The following is a 17587-nucleotide window of genomic DNA, read 5'->3' on the forward strand; positions in this document are numbered from 1 at the left end:
ACCTCATTTGGCTGACATGGTTCATGTAAAAGGTATTAACCTCATTTGGCTGACATGGTTCATGTAAAAGGTATTAACCTCATTTGGCTGGCTTGGTTCATGTAAAAGGTATTAACCTCATTTGGCTGACATGGTTCATGTAAAAGGTATTAACCTCATTTGGCTGACATGGTTCATGTAAAAGGTATTAACCTCATTTGGCTGGCTTGGTTCATGTAAAAGGTATTAACCTCATTTGGCTGGCTTGGTTCATGTAAAAGGTATTAACCTCATTTGGCTTGCTTGGTTCATGTAAAAGGTATTAACCTCATTTGGCTGACATGGTTCATGTAAAAGTTATTAAAACCTCATTTGGCTTGCTTGGTTCATGTAAAAGGTATTAACCTCATTTGGCTGACATGGTTCATGTAAAAGGTATTAACATCATTTGGCTGACATGGTTCATGTAAAAGGTATTAACCTCATTTGGCTGGCTTGGTTCATGTAAAAGGTATTAACCTCATTTGACTGACATGGTTCATGTAAAAGGTATTAACCTCATTTGGCTGACATGGTTCATGTAAAAGGTATTAACCTCATTTGGCTGGCTTGGTACATGTTAAAGCTATTAACCTCATTTGGCTGGCTTGGTACATGTAAAAGGTATTAACCTCATTTGGCTGGCTTGACAAGTTAATGATGCTTTCTTTATTTGGTTCATTTTTAAAAAGGAAAGTTTGGCTTGACAGTGGCTGCAAAGACATTGCTAAGCGTATTTTCCGATCTAGGACCAGGCTAAGTGAACACGTCTAGCGTCTCTTTGATCAAAGTGGCAATGTGTCCTCAGGTCTCCTACCTCCATTGACAATCACACCCCAGCCTATATATGGTTGACTCTCTCAGTGTATGAAAGTGTTGCCTGTGCCAACAGATCAATGACTGGTTACTGGTATTAAGCAGAGCTACAGTGAGTAATATAGAGAATAAGTAAGGCAGGGTGTGTACATCAACCTGATCCTAGAGCATTTCCTATTTTTCTGTATGTAAATCCTAGACGTTATAACCCCCATCCATCCACCCTCCTTTTGTTTTTACCATAAGTAACCACCTGTCTTGTGTTTCCATACAAACGTAACATATACTCATTTGAGTGTCCCGGATTTACATTTACTATGTTACACCTAGTCTATGAGGGCAGGCAGTAAGTCACCCATTAAAAAGTCTCATGGAGAAATAGATTGACGCCCACACACACACGCATGTACGACAAACACACACAACCAAGAAAATACGACATACATGACAAAACAGACAAGTAGAAACTTCAACTTTGTTAGTATTCATAATAGTTGGATACACAATGTATAAGAGCACCAATAAAAAAAAAAAATAACTTTGTCAAACATTTTGATTTAAAAAAAAAAAAGCCACAGAATATTCTACAGAAAGCAAAGAGATCTCTGTACAGAAACAAGCAACAGAATACCTCATCAGCAGCACAGTAAAACCTGCCGCTCAATTTCATATCTCAAAAGCAAATGACCATTAAAACAAGACCAGCTGCCTGCTGCTAACCTAGGACACTACGTTACAGAAACATCGCTTTTATATTTATAACACAAGATATGGAAGAAATTTTGTTTTGTTTTCAAAAATTGTGAAAAAGTGCAATACAGGCTTGACTGTCTACAACTTAATAGGTTATTCCCAACGGGTTAGCGTCCTGTCATTTTTTTCCTACAGTCCTTTTTTTATTTTTGACATGTTCCTTTTGTATCCATAAGTAAAATCTCTTACACTTATATTGACATTCATGACGATGTACATTATGAGAAACATGGTATTCACAAAAGTAGAGCATGTAACTACGATTGCAATTACATTTCTTTGGGTAAGAGGGCAGATGAAAAACTAGCTTCTTACATTATCATATTTAATTTTTTTCTTTTTACATTGGAATTGTGTACAGAACAAGTTCATTTTTTCTTCATACAAAACAAACTACATGTAAAAAAAAATCTGAATCTGGGAGTCCCATTCAATAGGCCAACATCGTTGCAAGTAGCATTTAAAAAGAGCGATGAAGCAGTATTTCTTTAAGAGACCTCAGATAACAGTAAACACTTATCCTTGATTGAAAAACCTGGTTTTCACATGACAGAGAGAGATAAAGAGCAAAAAACAGACCTCTTCAACCAAATATTGGCTCTTGGAAACAAGACATCCATTTCATAGCACTTTCATATGATATATTGCCATTCCATTGAAACGACTGACTGGGTAGGATGTGTGATTGCGGGGTGAGGCACTCCGAGTCCAGCAGCCTCTGGAGGGTTCATGTCCCACAGATGGTTCTGAAGGGTCACCAGCTAACAAGCCCTACTACTTGGCACTCCAAGGCCAGCCTGGCCTGAGAGTGGTGACGCTGCGTGTCAGAGGGATCACAGTGTAACTGGAAAACGTCCACAGAGGGCACAGTCATCTCCAATGTAAACGTACGGACACGTTTCGTAAGGCTTTTTGAAACGGAGCTCCCATAAACAAAAAAAGACTGAACATTTCAATGTACAAAGGGGCGACAATGCCAGAGAACGCAAGAACCCATTCAAATGTAATGTACTAACACGCAAGGCATCTCCCCACAAGATATGAAAAGCGAGCGTTTGAGGGTCTATTCTGTCACTCTCCTCCCAAATAAAATGAAATGATTGGCTAGGCTGGGGGGGAATAGAATGAGGCCGTTTTTTAAAAACATATTTACATATCTATACGGATATGTAAAAAAATACATGGCATATTAGAGAATAATAAGAGACTTGGCACAATATATAACACAGAGTAGGGAAAACAGACGTCATTGGATCAAAATGATAGCTATAAAATGACCGCTTTAATGGAAATGGAGGGGACTGTTGTCCAAAGTTCACTTCACTGAAACAGGGCAATAGATATACAAAAACGCAGAGATAAGTGACACTAATTAAACAAACACTGTGTTTAGATTGTGTTTCGTGAGCACCAACATGAAATACCGGCATATTTGACTCTTCCTCTTGACTTGGAATCACAATATGATGTCTGTCGGAGCGGTCTCCCCGGCAACCATAGGAGCGGTCTCCCCGGCAACCATAGGAGCGGTCTCCCCGGCAATCAAAGTATGAGAGCAACCTTCTAATGCATTCCAGTTTTTTGCTGAGAAAATTCACAATCTTCTGGTTGAAAGCGACCAATGTTAGATATCGTCTCTGAGAATGTTTCTTCATAAAAAGGTGAACTGTCGTTTTTTTTAAATGGCCATCTCCTTCCTGAGACTGAGCAAGGTAAGCCAAAAGTTGAAAAGTTTCAGTTTAGATTTTTTGTTTGTCTTGAGTGGGGTGTGTAGGATCCATTGACGGTATCCATTTAGTATCCGGGCATCGGGCTCCCAGTTTTCTGAGGGCTGGCAGTGTGTGTGTTCCTGCCTGTGTGTGTCACTACCTGGATTTGTGTGTGTGTGTGTGTCTGCCTGTATGTGTGTGTGAGCAGCGTGGTGAGTGGGCGTGTGGTTCTCAGGCTGTGGTTATAGCGTTCAGGTCCTTCATCAGGTCCTCTAGGTGGGCCATCTCCTCTGTCAACTCATCAGGCTCGTAGCTCTGAGGGAAAGGAACAGGGTTACTGCGGGGAGCAAGGGAGGAACAGGAGGGGAGGGAGGCAAGGACCTGGGGAAGGGAGAGGAGAGGGTCAGTTTGTTTTTGGAGGGGGTGGGAGTAATGAGGTTTACAAAATAAAGGGTGGGTGGGGTGGGGAATTGGTCAATGGGACTGCAGCATGAAGCCAAATCCAAGACAAACAAAGCAGCATCAACAGCCAACCAATATGTTAAGGCATTGAAAGGGGGCAAGACATCAATGTATGTGCAAAACCATTCCAATGGGTTAAGGGGAATTATCATGGGCAAAACCATCCCAATGGGTTAAGGGGAATTATCATGGGCAAAACCATTCCAATGGGTTAAGGGGAATTATCATGGGAAAAACCATCCCAATGGGTTTAGAGGAATTATCATGGGCAAAACCATCCCAATGGGTTTAGAGGAATTATTAGAAATTGAATGCAATAACATCAATGATCACAAGCAGCCAACATTAACACCATAAAACAGTGAGGGAGGCAACAAGTTGCAAAGAATAAAGAGAGAAAGGAAACAGAAATGTGATTAAAATCCATGTCAATGTCATTTAGGATTGTGTCCAAAAAGAAACATGACATACTCTAGGAACGTATTCACTAGTTCAATGGGCTTGATTGATCTATGACCAGGTTTTTACCCAAACATGACATAGTAATTCATAGTGACATGTGTTCTTCCTGTATTTAAAGTGTGTACAAACTACAATAAGAACCAACATTGCATGATATGCCAGCTGATTTAACAGTCATAATCAGACATTGGCATGTTGTAGCCTTTCTACACGAAGACCTGGGGGGAGCAGTACTCACACTGTCTACATCCTCCAGCATCTTGCTGGTCTCGGGCACATCTGGCGCACCGGGCACCGTGACTGGCATGGGGGGGCGCACCCTGCCCAGGGTGCCGATGGAGGCTGTCTTTACTGAGTGGAGCTGGGGCCCTGAGATACAGACAGAGAGAAAGAGAGACACAGAGATAGACAGAGAGAGAGAGAGACACAGAGATAGACAGAGAGACACAGACAGACAGGACAGGCAGGACAGACACAGTTCCAAAGGGATTGATAGTTAGAGGGAATCACAAGTCACCTTCTTTACATGTGTTTCCTTTCCTTTCTCAAGAAGCTCTACCAACAGTGTATGTTCATCTGCAGTTTGGGAGTGTAAAACACATGTACAGGTAACTGCCCAAATAAAGGAAACACTTGAGTAAATGAGGGATACAAAGTACTGTATATTGAAAGCAGGTGCTTCCACACAGGTGTGGTTCCTGAGTTAATTAAGCAATTAACATCCCATCATTCTTAGGGTGTCTACAAATGACCAGTTGCCCGTTATTTTGGCTACCAAGGATGGAAGAAGAGATCTCACTCTGAAACAGGTGTCTCAAAGGAGCATAGAGTGTGTGTGTGTGTGTGTGTGTGTCAGTCACCAGATCTCAACCCAATCCAACACTTATGGGAGATTCTGGAGCGGCACCTGACAGTGTTTTCCACCATCAACAAAACACCAAACTATTGAATTTCTAGTGGAAGAACGGTGTCACGCCTCCCGGGTGGCGCAGTGGTCTAAGGCACTGCATCACAGTGTTAGCTGTGCCACCGGAGATTCTGGGTTAGAGCCCAGGCTCTGTCGCAGCCGGCCGCGACCGGGAGGTCCATGGGGCAACGCACAATTGGCCCAGCGTCATCCGGGTTAGGGGAGGGTTTGGCCGGCAGGGATGTCCTTGTCCCATCGCGCGACTCCTGTGGCGGGCCGGGAGCAGTGCACGCTGACACGGTCACCAGGTGTAAGGTGTTTCCTCCGACACATTGGTGCGGCTGGCTTCCGGGTTGGATGTGCGTTGTGTCAAGAAGCAGTGCGGCTAGGTTGGGTTGTGTTTCGAGGGCGCGTGGCTCTCGACCTTCGCCTCTCCCGAGTCCGTATGGGAGTTGCAGCGATGAGACAAGACTGTAACTACTACCCATTGGATACCACGAAATTGGGGAGAAAAAAAGGGGTGAAATAAAAATAAAAGAAGAAGAAGGTTTCACATCCCTCCAATAGAGTTCCAGACACTTGTAAAATCTATGTCAAGGTGCATTGAAGCTGTTCTGGTGGTTCTTGGTGTCCCAACGCCCTTTCAAGACACTATGTTGGTGTTTCCTTTATTTTGGCAGTTATCTGTATGTGTACATACGCCTGTCCTAATGCATGGTGTGTATTGTGTATATATATGTGTGTACATGTTTGCATGCGTGTATGTATGTGTATGTGCGCTCCTCACCAGTCTGAGTAAGCAGCGGCGTGCTGGGCAGGGCGGGCGACTCGAAGATGGCGGCGGGGTTGGCGGGCACGGCAAAGCTCTTGAGGGGGTGAGTGGGTCGCACGTGGGCGGTGGGGGGCTGGCCGGCGCTGCAGTAGCTGCCGCTGGCGCTGGGCTCATCGTCGGTGGCCGTGGAGCCTTGGTAGCTGCCCTCGGGGTCCGGGTGCTGGTGCTCGGCTTGGCAGGGGGGCTGGGCCTGGGGCGGGAGGGGCTCTGTGCTGGGGGTGTTCCTCACCGACTCTGCAGTCACAAAAGGAGTGTGGGGGGGACAGGTCAGTGGATGGTGTGTTTGATACAGTATGTGTATAGCCTGGGTTCTAGAGTGGTAGTGTCCATAAATAAGAGGCGTTAGTATCAACGTCAGGATGAAGCCTGATGAGTTTGGTGGAAAATATGGAATAAATGTGTTATCAAGGTTGTTTGGTTCTGCAACACTCAAAGGTGTCATGACTGGTTTCATGTATTATAAATTACTATTATTTTCTATTCGTTTTACCTTTATTTAACTAGGCAAGTCACACACTAATGAGTATGGGCGAGTGAATAGTGGACAAGGCCACAAGAACAATTAAATGAGACCGCTCCACAGATAAGAGGATGTGACAGCCCCACAGTGGACCCACAGATAAGAGGATGTGACAGCCCCACAGTGGACCTACAGATAAGAGGATGTGACAGCCCCACAGTGGACCCACAGATAAGAGGATGTGACAGCCCCACAGTGGACCTACAGATAAGAGGATGTGACAGCCCCACAGTGGACCTACAGATAAGAGGATGTGACAGCCCCACAGTGGACCCACAGATAAGAGGATGTGACAGCCCCACAGTGGACCCACAGATAAGAGGATGTGACAGCCCCACAGTGGACCCACAGATAAGAGGATGTGACAGCCCCACAGTGGACCTACAGATAAGAGGATGTGACAGCCCCACAGTGGCCCCACAGATAAGAGGATGTGACAGCCCCACAGTGGCCCCACAGATAAGAGGATGTGACAGCCCCACAGTGGCCCCACAGATAAGAGGATGTGACAGCCCCACAGTGGACCCACAGATAAGAGGATGGACATGAAGATGAAAGATAATGCTCCTGTGTTCTTCCTCAAAATCAGGCCAGAAAGACAAACAGAACGACCAGGTGGGCCCTTGGCGCTGCCCGCTTGTAATCCCTCCTCCATCCTGCGGGTGGCAGCGGTCTCTCACCTGTGGAGCCCATGTCTAGATAGGAGATGGGGGTGGCGCAGGCGTGTGGGCGTAGGTGGGCACTGCCCTGGTGGTGATGGAGGTAGCTGCGTGTCGGGGATGCCAGGCTGCCCGTGTGATAATGGTGGTGATGGTTATCAAGGGAATGGATGGGGTGAGCGCTAATCACGGCTGTGAATGGACACACACACACACACAGAGACAACAACATTTAACCAGCCGCGCTGACGAAGGGGTGGGGAAGCAGTGCTGTTCAAATACACACACATGCTTGCGCTCGTGCAAGCACACCCACACACACACCAGGTTCATAGTGACACCATAGAGCAGTAGTATTTAACCATACACACGTATACAATAACTCCACAGAGTGCGTCTGATGTACATTTGAATTGGCAGCGTCATTTGGTAGCCATGAATGTGTTAAACTGAAATGAGATGAAAGCTAAAATATAGAAACAGATCCTATAGAACCACATGTTGACTGTAGTGCTCTCAGTCTATTGACTGTAGTGCATTATCACGGGAGGGAGAAACCAGCATATTATTTTCCTTTCAGCTGAACAGTACGATAGTCTGAGTGGTAAATAGTCTATTGACCTCAGTGTATTGACCGGTGAGAGCACAGATCCCAAACACACACACATTCACAAGGCGCGGACACACACACACACACACACACTTACGCTGGGGGGGCTGCGTATCGAAGGGCATCATCATTTTAGGCCGCATCCCCCGGCGCCCTGCCAGTGCAGATATGCTGTCTTCTGATTCGTGGCCTGCAAGTCAGAGTTTTTCCTTGATCACTATTGGTAGTGACTCTGAATGAAGAACGTCTGAAAATTTAACTAATTGTTCTTGGATTGACAGGAACAATCGAAGGATTTGGTAATCTGGCTCCTGAGAGAAACCTGTGACTCAGTCGTGAGGCTGTGTTTGGTTAGTGGTGATTCTTCCCTCTAAACACAATGTATGAAATGTTAAATGTATGAAAAGCAGGAAATGTTTAGCATGACAACGACAAAGACATTGCCTCTTCAAAACACAGACAAAGGAATCCCCAAACTGACTACATCAATCTGACCTCGGTAGGAGTTCCGTCTCTGCAGCAGGCTGTTGTCCAGGCTGGGGTCCACGGGGTTGATGTCCTGCGAGGTGCGGGGGATGGGGGTGTCAGTCATCACCGGGTTGGGCTCGGGGGACTTGTCAATGGGCTTGAGCTCCAGCCGCTCGTGGTGGATCCATAGGTCTGGAGGCTTCAGGTCCTTGGAGTTGCCCTTGTACTTGTGGGAGCTGTTGGACGACTTGGAGGCCGCCCGCTTCCTATGAGGTAGAGAAGAGGAAAAAGGGGGTTGAGATGTCGGTTAAAAAGGGGGAGGTGGATCTCCGTTAACTGTTGCAAAAGCAGCAGCTACTCTTCCTGTGGTCCACACAAAATCAGAAACATAATGACATAATACAGAACACTAAGACAAGGACAGAACTACATACATTTTTTTTAAAGGCACACGTAGCCTACATATCAATGCATACACACAAGCTATCTAGGTCTAATAGGGGAGCGTTATTTTGCCGTGAGGTATTGATTTATCTGTTTTTCGAAACCAGGTTTGCTGTTTATTTGAGCAATCTGAGATGGAAGGGAGTTCCATGCAATACGGGCTCTATATAATACTGTACGCTTTCTTCAATTTGTTCTGGATTTGGGGACTATGAAAAGACCCCTGGTGGCATGTCTGGTGGGGTAAGTGTGTGTGTCAGAGCTGTGTGTAAGTTGACTATGCAAACAATTTGGGATTTCCAACACATTAATGTTTCTTATAAAAACTATTAGCCAAGAGACTGGCATGCATAGTATTTATATCAGCTCTCTGATTACAATGAAGAGCAAAACATGCCGCTCTGTTCTGGGCCAGCTGCAGCTTAACTAGGTCTTTCCTTGCAGCACTGGACCACACGACTGGACAATAATCAAGATTAGACAAAACTAGAGCCTGCAGAACTTGCTTTTTGGAGTGTGGTGTCAAAAAAGCAGAGCATCTCTTTATTACGGACAGACCTCTCCCCATCTTTACAACCATTGAATCTATATGTTTTGACCATGACAGTTTACAATCTAAGGTAACGCCAAGTAATTTAGTCTCCTCAACTTGTTCAACAGCCACACCATTAAATTACCAGATTCAGCTGAGGTCTAGAACTTAGGGAATGATTTGTACCAAATACAATGCTCTTAGTTTTAGAGATGTTCAGGACCAGTTTATTACTGGCCACCAGTAATAAAGGGGGGGGGGGGGGGTGGTGTCGGTTGAAAAGTAAATAAAATGAAGTTGTAGGGAAAGGAAAGTGAAAGATGACAGAAGGAAAGGTAGGTGGAAAAAGGAAAGGAGACATTCCTGCTCATCTCAGATGTTCTGTGTGTGTGTTATAACCCTGTGTTGTTGGTCTGCTATTGGCTGGGACATTAGTGACCTAAGAGACATTATTGCTGCGGCAGACCAGCTCACTTTTTCTGGTGGGAGGTGGTGCGTCGTGTGCAGAGGAAGGCCCCCACAACCACCACAATGATGGTGAACGCTCCCACAGAGATGATCACGACGATGACCAGGATGTGGTTGTCCGCACTTCCTGTAATTCCTGGTTTTCCTGGAACAAAATGGACCAGAGAGGTGAGAAAGAAAATCCTATTTATCCACATAAGAATTAATGTCCTCATTGGAGATCAATTAGCGTATTTAACAATTCATTTGTTTGTGTGTTCATTCATTAATTTCCCATTACACTTCTTTTAGAATGATGACTAATATTTCAGACCAATAGGAGACTTGTATAAGGGGTTTGGGTTAGATTAAATCTCATGAATTACTTCCGTCCCACTTTATTTGGATATTCCCATATAGATGCTCCACAGCTGGTCACACTATCAACAAACTATCTGTTGATAAGCAACTGCTTGCTAAGGTTAGAGTGAGGGTTATGTAAATGTTAGGGTAAGGGTTAAGTTTAGGGTTAAGGTAAAGGTAAAGTTTAGGGTAAGGGTTAAGGTAAAGGTTAAGGTTAGGGTAAGGGTTACGTTTAGGGTAAGGGTTAATGTAAAGGTTAAGTTTAGGGTTAGGGTAAGGGTTAAGTTTAGGGTAAGGGTTAAGGTAAAGGTTAAGTTTAGGGCTAGGGTAAGGGTTAAGGTAAAGGTTAGGGTAAGGGTTAAGTTTAGGGCAAGGGTTAAGGTAAAGGTTAAGCTTAGGGCTAGGGTAAAGGTTAAGGTGAAGTTTAAGGTTAAGTTTAGGGTAAGGGTTAAGTTTAGGGTTAGGGTTAAGGTAAAGGTTAAGTTTAGGGTTAGGGTTAAGGTAAAGGTTATTTTAGGGTTAGGATAAGCGTTAGTTCAGATGTTTACAGTTATTAAACATCTACAAACCATCTACTTAGAACTATCCAAATAAAGTGTTACTTATGTGAATAGGGGTTTGCTCAGTTCCTGCACACTATCTTAGCTGAGAAAGACATTAGTGCTCAATGCAGAATTGGTGTCAATTCCATTTCAGCTTCGGTCCAGAAATGAATCCAATGGACCATGGAACAGGAACTGAACAAAGGCCTATTCACACTAACATCCATTTATGGAGGTGGAATGAAATGGACCCACACTGCAGCCAATTGAGTCGATCAAATCAGAATGGACAATGGTGACCTGAAAAGGCCATTACCGTGTGGAGACCCAAAGCCATGGTCAAGAGGTGGTTGGTTACTTCCTGGTTTAACTGGCAAATTGGAGGCTGAGAGAGGAGACAAAACCACCAGTTATTACACCCAGTTAATTAAATACTACCTGACTTATTTCACCTGACCAGAACGCAGATGAAGGGCTTTAGGCACGTGAGTGAGGAAAAAGAACACAATCTGCACAGTCAATCAGTCATCATTGAGAAGAAGTGAATGGAAGGGAAGAGGGAATTACCTTGGTCATTAGCCATTTTGTCAGAGGATTCAGCTAAACAGGCCAAAGGAGACAGTAGCCAGGGAGAGAAAATACAAAGCAAACACTGGTTAGAGGAGTTAAGGAGAGCAGTGGGAGAAGGGGAGAGAGAGGGGTAGAGAGAGAGGTAGAGAGAGAGAGGGGTAGAGAGAGGGGTAGAGGTAGAGAGAGGTGGAGAGAGAGAGGGGTAGAGAGAGAGGGGTAAATGGTGCAGCATTGGAGGGGTAGGCAAGCAGGTGTGAGCACCAATAAAGGAGAGAGAAAGGGAGAGGGAGAGAGATTAGGAGAGATTGAGAGAGAAAGAAGGACAGAGTGAAAGAAAGAGAGATCGCGAGAGAGAGAGGGCAGGCTCGGCCCAACAGAATGGTATGTTCTTTACCAGCGTCTATAGAAAAGGGATTGAGAATGCAGCCAGCTACAGTGAAGAGAAGCTAAGATAATTATTTGAATCTTGACCATTCAGCGCATCATAACACATATAAATAACTCAACCAATAAGAACATTTAATACAATCATCCCAATGTTCAACCTTTCAGAGCCTATCAACCTCCAGGGATTTCCCCCTCACTTACTCTTGGGGGTGCGGAAGTGTACGGCCTCTGACATTGGGCCCATGCCCTTGGAGTTACGGGCCTGGATCTTGAAGTAGTAGGTGGTGTCCAGAGTCAGCTCCTGGATCTGGTGGGTCAACCTGTTGCCCACCACCGGCTCTATCACCCAGTCATGCACCTCCGCATTCACATCAGTACTGTAGTAGATTATGTAGCCTAGTGGAGCGATAGGGGGAGAGAGATGGTAGAGAGAGATGGGTGGAAAGGAGCGAGAGAGAGAGATGGGTGGAAAGGAGCGAGAGAGAGAGATGGGTGGAAAGGAGCGAGAGAGAGAGATGGGTGGAAAGGAGCGAGAGAGAGAGAGATGGGTGGAAAGGAGCGAGAGAGAGAGATGGGTGGAAAGGAGCGAGAGAGAGATGGGTGGAAAGGAGCGAGAGAGAGATGGGTGGAAAGGAGCGAGAGAGAGAGATGGGTGGAAAGGAGCGAGAGAGAGATGGGTGGAAAGGAGTGAGAGAGAGATGGGTGGAAAGGAGCGAGAGAGAGATGGGTGGAAAGGAGCGAGAGAGAGATGGGTGGAAAGGAGCGAGAGATCGGAGGAGAGGAGATAGAGAAAAGGTAGATGGGGGAGAGGAGAAGGTTAGAGAACTGTTTCAGACAACTTGTTTCTCTGACTCTGAATAAACCTGATAACACAGTGTGTGGTCTCACCTGTGATTTTTCCATTGGCCTCTGAGGGGGGCTGCCAGTTGACTATGATGGTACGTGGTTTCAGCTCCTTGCTCACCACAGTCACATCTTTGGGGGACGAGCTGGGAACTGTGAAAGTCAAACAGAAAGTCAGTATGGGAACAAGGCCATTAATGAGGGAACGCTTGGCTTTGACATCAAAGCCATCAAAGCCACCAGTGTGTGTAACCCGTACCAGTGTGTGTAACCCGTACCAGTGTGTGTAACCCGTACCAGTGTGTGTAACCCGTACCAGTGTGTGTAACCCGTACCAGTGTGTGTAACCCGTACCAGTGTGTGTAACCCGTACCAGTGTGTGTAACCCGTACCAGTGTGTGTAACCCGTACCAGTGTGTGTAACCCGTACCAGTGTGTGTAACCCGTACCAGTGTGTGTAACCCGTACCAGTGTGTGTAACCCGTACCAGTGTGTGTAACCCGTACCAGTGTGTGTAACCCGTACCAGTGTGTGTAACCCGTACCAGTGTATGTAACCTGTACCAGTGTATGGTGAAATGGAAAAGTGTTTTTGCATATCCCACTCCCCCTGAGACACCCTCAGAGAGTGGGGTCACGGCATGGGATCAGACATTAATGACGGCGACCCGGGAGCAATTACGGGTAAGTGCCTTGCTCAAGGGCAGATTTGCAGGTTTTTTTGCCTCTGGGACACGAACTAGCAACCTATAGGTTACTGGCCCAATGCTCTAATCACTAGCAGACCTGCTGCATGTCAGAGAAAAGCAGTCAATGACAAACGCCCACTACAATCAGCTTTGACAGAACCAGGATATTCTGTGTAGTCATGTTAAAAAAAAAAAAACTTCACTGAAGATGCTTTCATATGTGTGTGTGTGTGTGTGTGTGTGTGTGTGTGTGTGTGTGTGTGTGTGTGTGTGTGTGTGTGTGTGTGTGTGTGTACACTCGGTATACTGTGTATGTGTGCTCTTACTGGTCTCAAAGGTGGTTCCCTGGGCCGTCATGCTCCAGGTGCTGGTCCTCCGGCCCTTGGTCACCATGACAGAGAACTCATAGAGCGTGTTGGGCTTCAGGCCTGTCACCATGTGGCTCAGGTTGGTGGTGTTGGCCGTCTGAAAACACACACACACACGCAGGCGCGCACACACACACGCAGGCGTACGCACGGTACACACAGAAAAACTGTTCACAAAGGAAGGTACAGACCTCAAGACCAACAGAATCAGAGTGCTCCATGCATCTTTAACATAAACAGCCATGAATAATACAGGGCCTTCACAAAGTATTCACACCCCTGGACCTGCTCCACATTTTGTTGTTATAGCCTGAATTTAAAATGGATTACATTGAGATGTTTTGTCACTGGCCTAACACACCAGAGTGTTTCCACCCCATAATGTCAAAGTACAAATTCATTAAATGAAAAGCTGAAAGCTTGAAAGTCTAAGTATTCAATTTCTTTGTTATGTAAAGCCTAAATAAGTTTAGGAGTCAAATGTGCTTAAGTCACATAAGTTGAAAGGACTCACTGTGTGCAGTAATAGTGTCTAACATGATTTTTTTAATGACTACCTCATCTCTGTACCTCACACATACAATTATCTGTAAGGTCCCTCAGGTCGGCAGTGAATTTCAAACACAGATTCAACCACAAAGACCAGGGAGCATGGTGAAGTTATTAATTACACTTTGGATCGTGTATCAACACACACAGTCACTACAAAGATACAGGCGTCCTTCCTAACTCAGTTGCCGGAGAGGAAGGAAACAGCTCAGGGATTTCACCATGACAATGGTGACTTTAAAACAGTAACAGAGTTTTAATGGCTGTGATAGGAGAAAACTGAGGATGGATCAACAACGTTGTAGGTACTCCACACTACTAACCTAAATAACAGAGTGAAAAGAAGGAAGCCTTCACAAAATACAAATATTCCAAAACATGTATCCTGTTTGCAACAATGCACTAAAGTAATGCTGCAAGAAATGTAGCAAAGTAATTACATTTTTGTCCCGAATATAAACTGTTAGTAGTATTGGATTTGCCCCAAACATATGAGACCACTCTACATATTTTCAAGCATAGTGGTGGCTGCATCATGTTATGGGTATGCTAGTAATCGTTAAGGACTGGGGAGTTTTTCAGGATAAAAAAAGATGAAGCTAAGCACAAGCAAAATCCTAGAGGAAAACCTGGTTCAGCATGCTTTCCAACAGACACTGGGAGATGAATTCACCTTTCAGCAGGACAATAACTTAAAACACAAGGCCAAATATACACTGGAGTTGCTTACCAAGAAGACTGTTAATGTTCCCGAGTGGCCGAGTTGCAGCTTTGACTTAAATCTAAAGTACTTAAAAATCTAATGGCAAGACCTGAAAATGGTTGTCTAGCAATGATCAACAACCAATTTGACAGAGCTTGAAGAATTTAGAAAATAATACATGGGTAAATGTTATACAATCCAGGTGTGGAAAGCTCTTCGAGGCTTACCTAGAAACACTCACAGCTGTAATCACTGGCAAAGGTGATACTACAAAAGTACTGACTCAGGGGTGTGAATACTTATGTAAATGTAAGCAACATTTCTAAAAACCTGTTTTCACTTTGTCATTATGGGGTAGTGTGTATAAAACATTTGAATTCAGGCTGTAACAACAAAATGTGGAGTAAGTCAAGGGGTGTGAATACTTTCAGTACATAAAAAATGCCGGATAAACTAAATGAAGGCTATTTATCCCAAAAGAATACTTGAAACGTAGTAGGTATAACATGATAACAGTGGACAACATTTGAATAAAGACAAGATGACATGCAGCGATGAAAATACTTCTGATCACTTTATTAAGCCCATTTCCTCAATACGCCCAACAGACTGTCTAATCTAGTACCTGGGTAGTCTGAGTCTCCTGGTGAAGGCTAGTCCAGGTCCTAGCTTTCTAAATAGCCTGTCCCAGTGATGCTAGCCACGTCCTGTAGTGGACTAAACGAGACAAATCTGTCATCCAGGATGTCACAGAGAGAAAAACATCCTATCCTTTTAGTTGAGTGGAGAGGAGCCATCTGTTTAATAATGTAGGTACACGCTGTGTGTGTGTGAGAGAGAAACAGGAAGGCATTTCTGACAGCTGGGACGAGCACATCAAGGTGAGAATAATTGTCCAGTGTGAACAATGCCATCCGACAAAACAACACAGGGTGACTAACAGGTTTGGGGTCAATTCCATTTCAGTCCAGCCAATTCAGGAGAGGAGTCAAAATTCTAATTTCAGACTTGAAAATCTCAATTTATTTTCACTGGATTTTTAGCAATTCTCAAATTCAATTCACTTCCTGGATAGACCGAATTGAAATGCAATTGACCCCAACCCCTAATTAGCATAAACATCACCTGGTTGTCCTAAATGTGTTGCATTGCGCAACAGTGACTGCAGTCGCTCCAGACTAGCCTTTTAGCATCTACATGAGCTTACAATAACCAGACTAGCCTTTTAGCATCTACATCCGCTTTCAATAACCAGACTAGCCTTTTAGCATCTACATGAGCTTACAATAACCAGACTAGCCTTTTAGCATCTACATGAGCTTACAATAACCAGACTAGCCTTTTAGCATCTACATGAGCTTACAATAACCAGACTAGCCTTTTAGCATCTACATCCGCTTTCAATAACCAGACTAGCCTTTTAGACCTCTATGTTGGGGGGCGGCAGAGTAGCCGTGGTTAGAGCGTTGGACTAGTAACAGAAAGGTTGCAAGTTCGAATCCCCGAGCTGACAAGGTACAAATCTGTCGTTCTGCCCCTGAACAAGGCAGTTACCCCACTGTTCCTAGGCCGTCATTGAAAATAAGAATTTGTTCTTAACTGACCTGCCTAGTTAAATAAAGGTAAAATAAAAAAATGTATTAAAAAAAAGTCCCATGTTAGGTGATGGATACAGCAGTCTCTATGTTCAGTATAGGGATTGACTAACTGCTGAATCAGAATGTATATTGTATGAACAGTCTGTACTCAAAATGCACTGTCAGGCCCCCATTCCCCAGACCTCTGTCTTGTCCTTGTTCCACAGTCCTTCCCCATCTACATGCCACAGGCCTTCCCCATCTACATGCCACAGTCCTTCCCCATCTACATGCCACAGTCCTTCCCCATCTACATGCCACAGTCCTTCCCCATCTACATGCCACAGTCCTTCCCCATCTACATGCCACAGTCCTTCCCCATCTACATGCCACAGTCCTTCCCCATCTACATGCCACAGTCCTTCCCCATCTACATGCCACAGTCCTTCCCCATCTACATGCCACAGGCCTTCCCCATCTACATGCCACAGGCCTTCCCCATCTACATGCCACAGTCCTTCCCCATCTACATGCCACAGTCCTTCCCCATCTACATGCCACAGGCCTTCCCCGTCTACATGCCACAGTCCTTCCCCGTCTACATGCCACAGTCCTTCCCCATCTACATGCCACAGGCCTTCCCCATCTACATGCCACAGGCCTTCCCCATCTACATGCCACAGTCCTTCCCCATCTACATGCCACAGTCCTTCCCCATCTACATGCCACAGTCCTTCCCCTGTAGGCGGGGAAGGCCTGTGGCATGTAGATGGGGAAGGACTGTGGAATGTAGATGGGGAAGGACTGTGGCATGTAGATGGGGAAGGCCTGTGGCATGTAGATGGGGAAGGCCTGTGGCATGTAGATGGGGAAGGACTGTGGCATGTAGACGGGGAAGGACTGTGGCATGTAGACGGGGAAGGCCTGTGGCATGTAGATGGGGAAGGACTGTGGCATGTAGATGGGGAAGGACTGTGGCATGTAGATGGGGAAGGACTGTGGCATGTAGATGGGGAAGGACTGTGGCATGTAGATGGGGAAGGACTGTGGCATGTAGATGGGGAAGGACTGTGGCATGTAGATGGGGAAGGACTGTGGCATGTAGATGGGGAAGGACTGTGGCATGTAGACGGGGAAGGACTGTGGCATGTAGACGGGGAAGGACTGTGGAATGTAGACGGGGAAGGCCTGTGGCATGTAGATGGGGAAGGCCTGTGGCATGTAGATGGGGAAGGCCTGTGGCATGTAGATGGGGAAGGACTGTGGCATGTAGACGGGGAAGGACTGTGGCATGTAGATGGGGAAGGACTGTGGCATGTAGATGGGGAAGGATTGTGGCATGTAGATGGGGAAGGACT

General features: G+C 45.4%; 1 protein-coding gene across 1 annotated transcript in view; it reads right to left on the reverse strand.

The window, feature by feature from the left end:
- Positions 1-1290: 1290 nt before the first annotated feature.
- neo1a (neogenin 1a) overlaps positions 1291-17587 on the reverse strand; it is a 109006-nt gene continuing 92709 nt past the window's right edge. Inside the window, exons 17-27 of the mRNA XM_038986297.1 lie at positions 13359-13497; positions 12390-12497; positions 11703-11897; positions 10861-10929; positions 9667-9805; positions 8244-8482; positions 7846-7938; positions 7160-7330; positions 5915-6193; positions 4459-4589; positions 1291-3677 (exon numbers count right to left, since the gene is read on the reverse strand). Of these exons, the coding sequence (XP_038842225.1) occupies positions 3528-3677; positions 4459-4589; positions 5915-6193; positions 7160-7330; positions 7846-7938; positions 8244-8482; positions 9667-9805; positions 10861-10929; positions 11703-11897; positions 12390-12497; positions 13359-13497 (1713 nt within the window). The 3' untranslated portion in view covers positions 1291-3527. The remainder of the gene's footprint in view (positions 3678-4458; positions 4590-5914; positions 6194-7159; positions 7331-7845; positions 7939-8243; positions 8483-9666; positions 9806-10860; positions 10930-11702; positions 11898-12389; positions 12498-13358; positions 13498-17587) is intronic.

The sequence above is a fragment of the Salvelinus namaycush genome, unplaced genomic scaffold (genome assembly GCF_016432855.1).
Source record: "Salvelinus namaycush isolate Seneca unplaced genomic scaffold, SaNama_1.0 Scaffold449, whole genome shotgun sequence".
NCBI classification, from domain to species: Eukaryota; Metazoa; Chordata; class Actinopteri; order Salmoniformes; family Salmonidae; genus Salvelinus; species Salvelinus namaycush.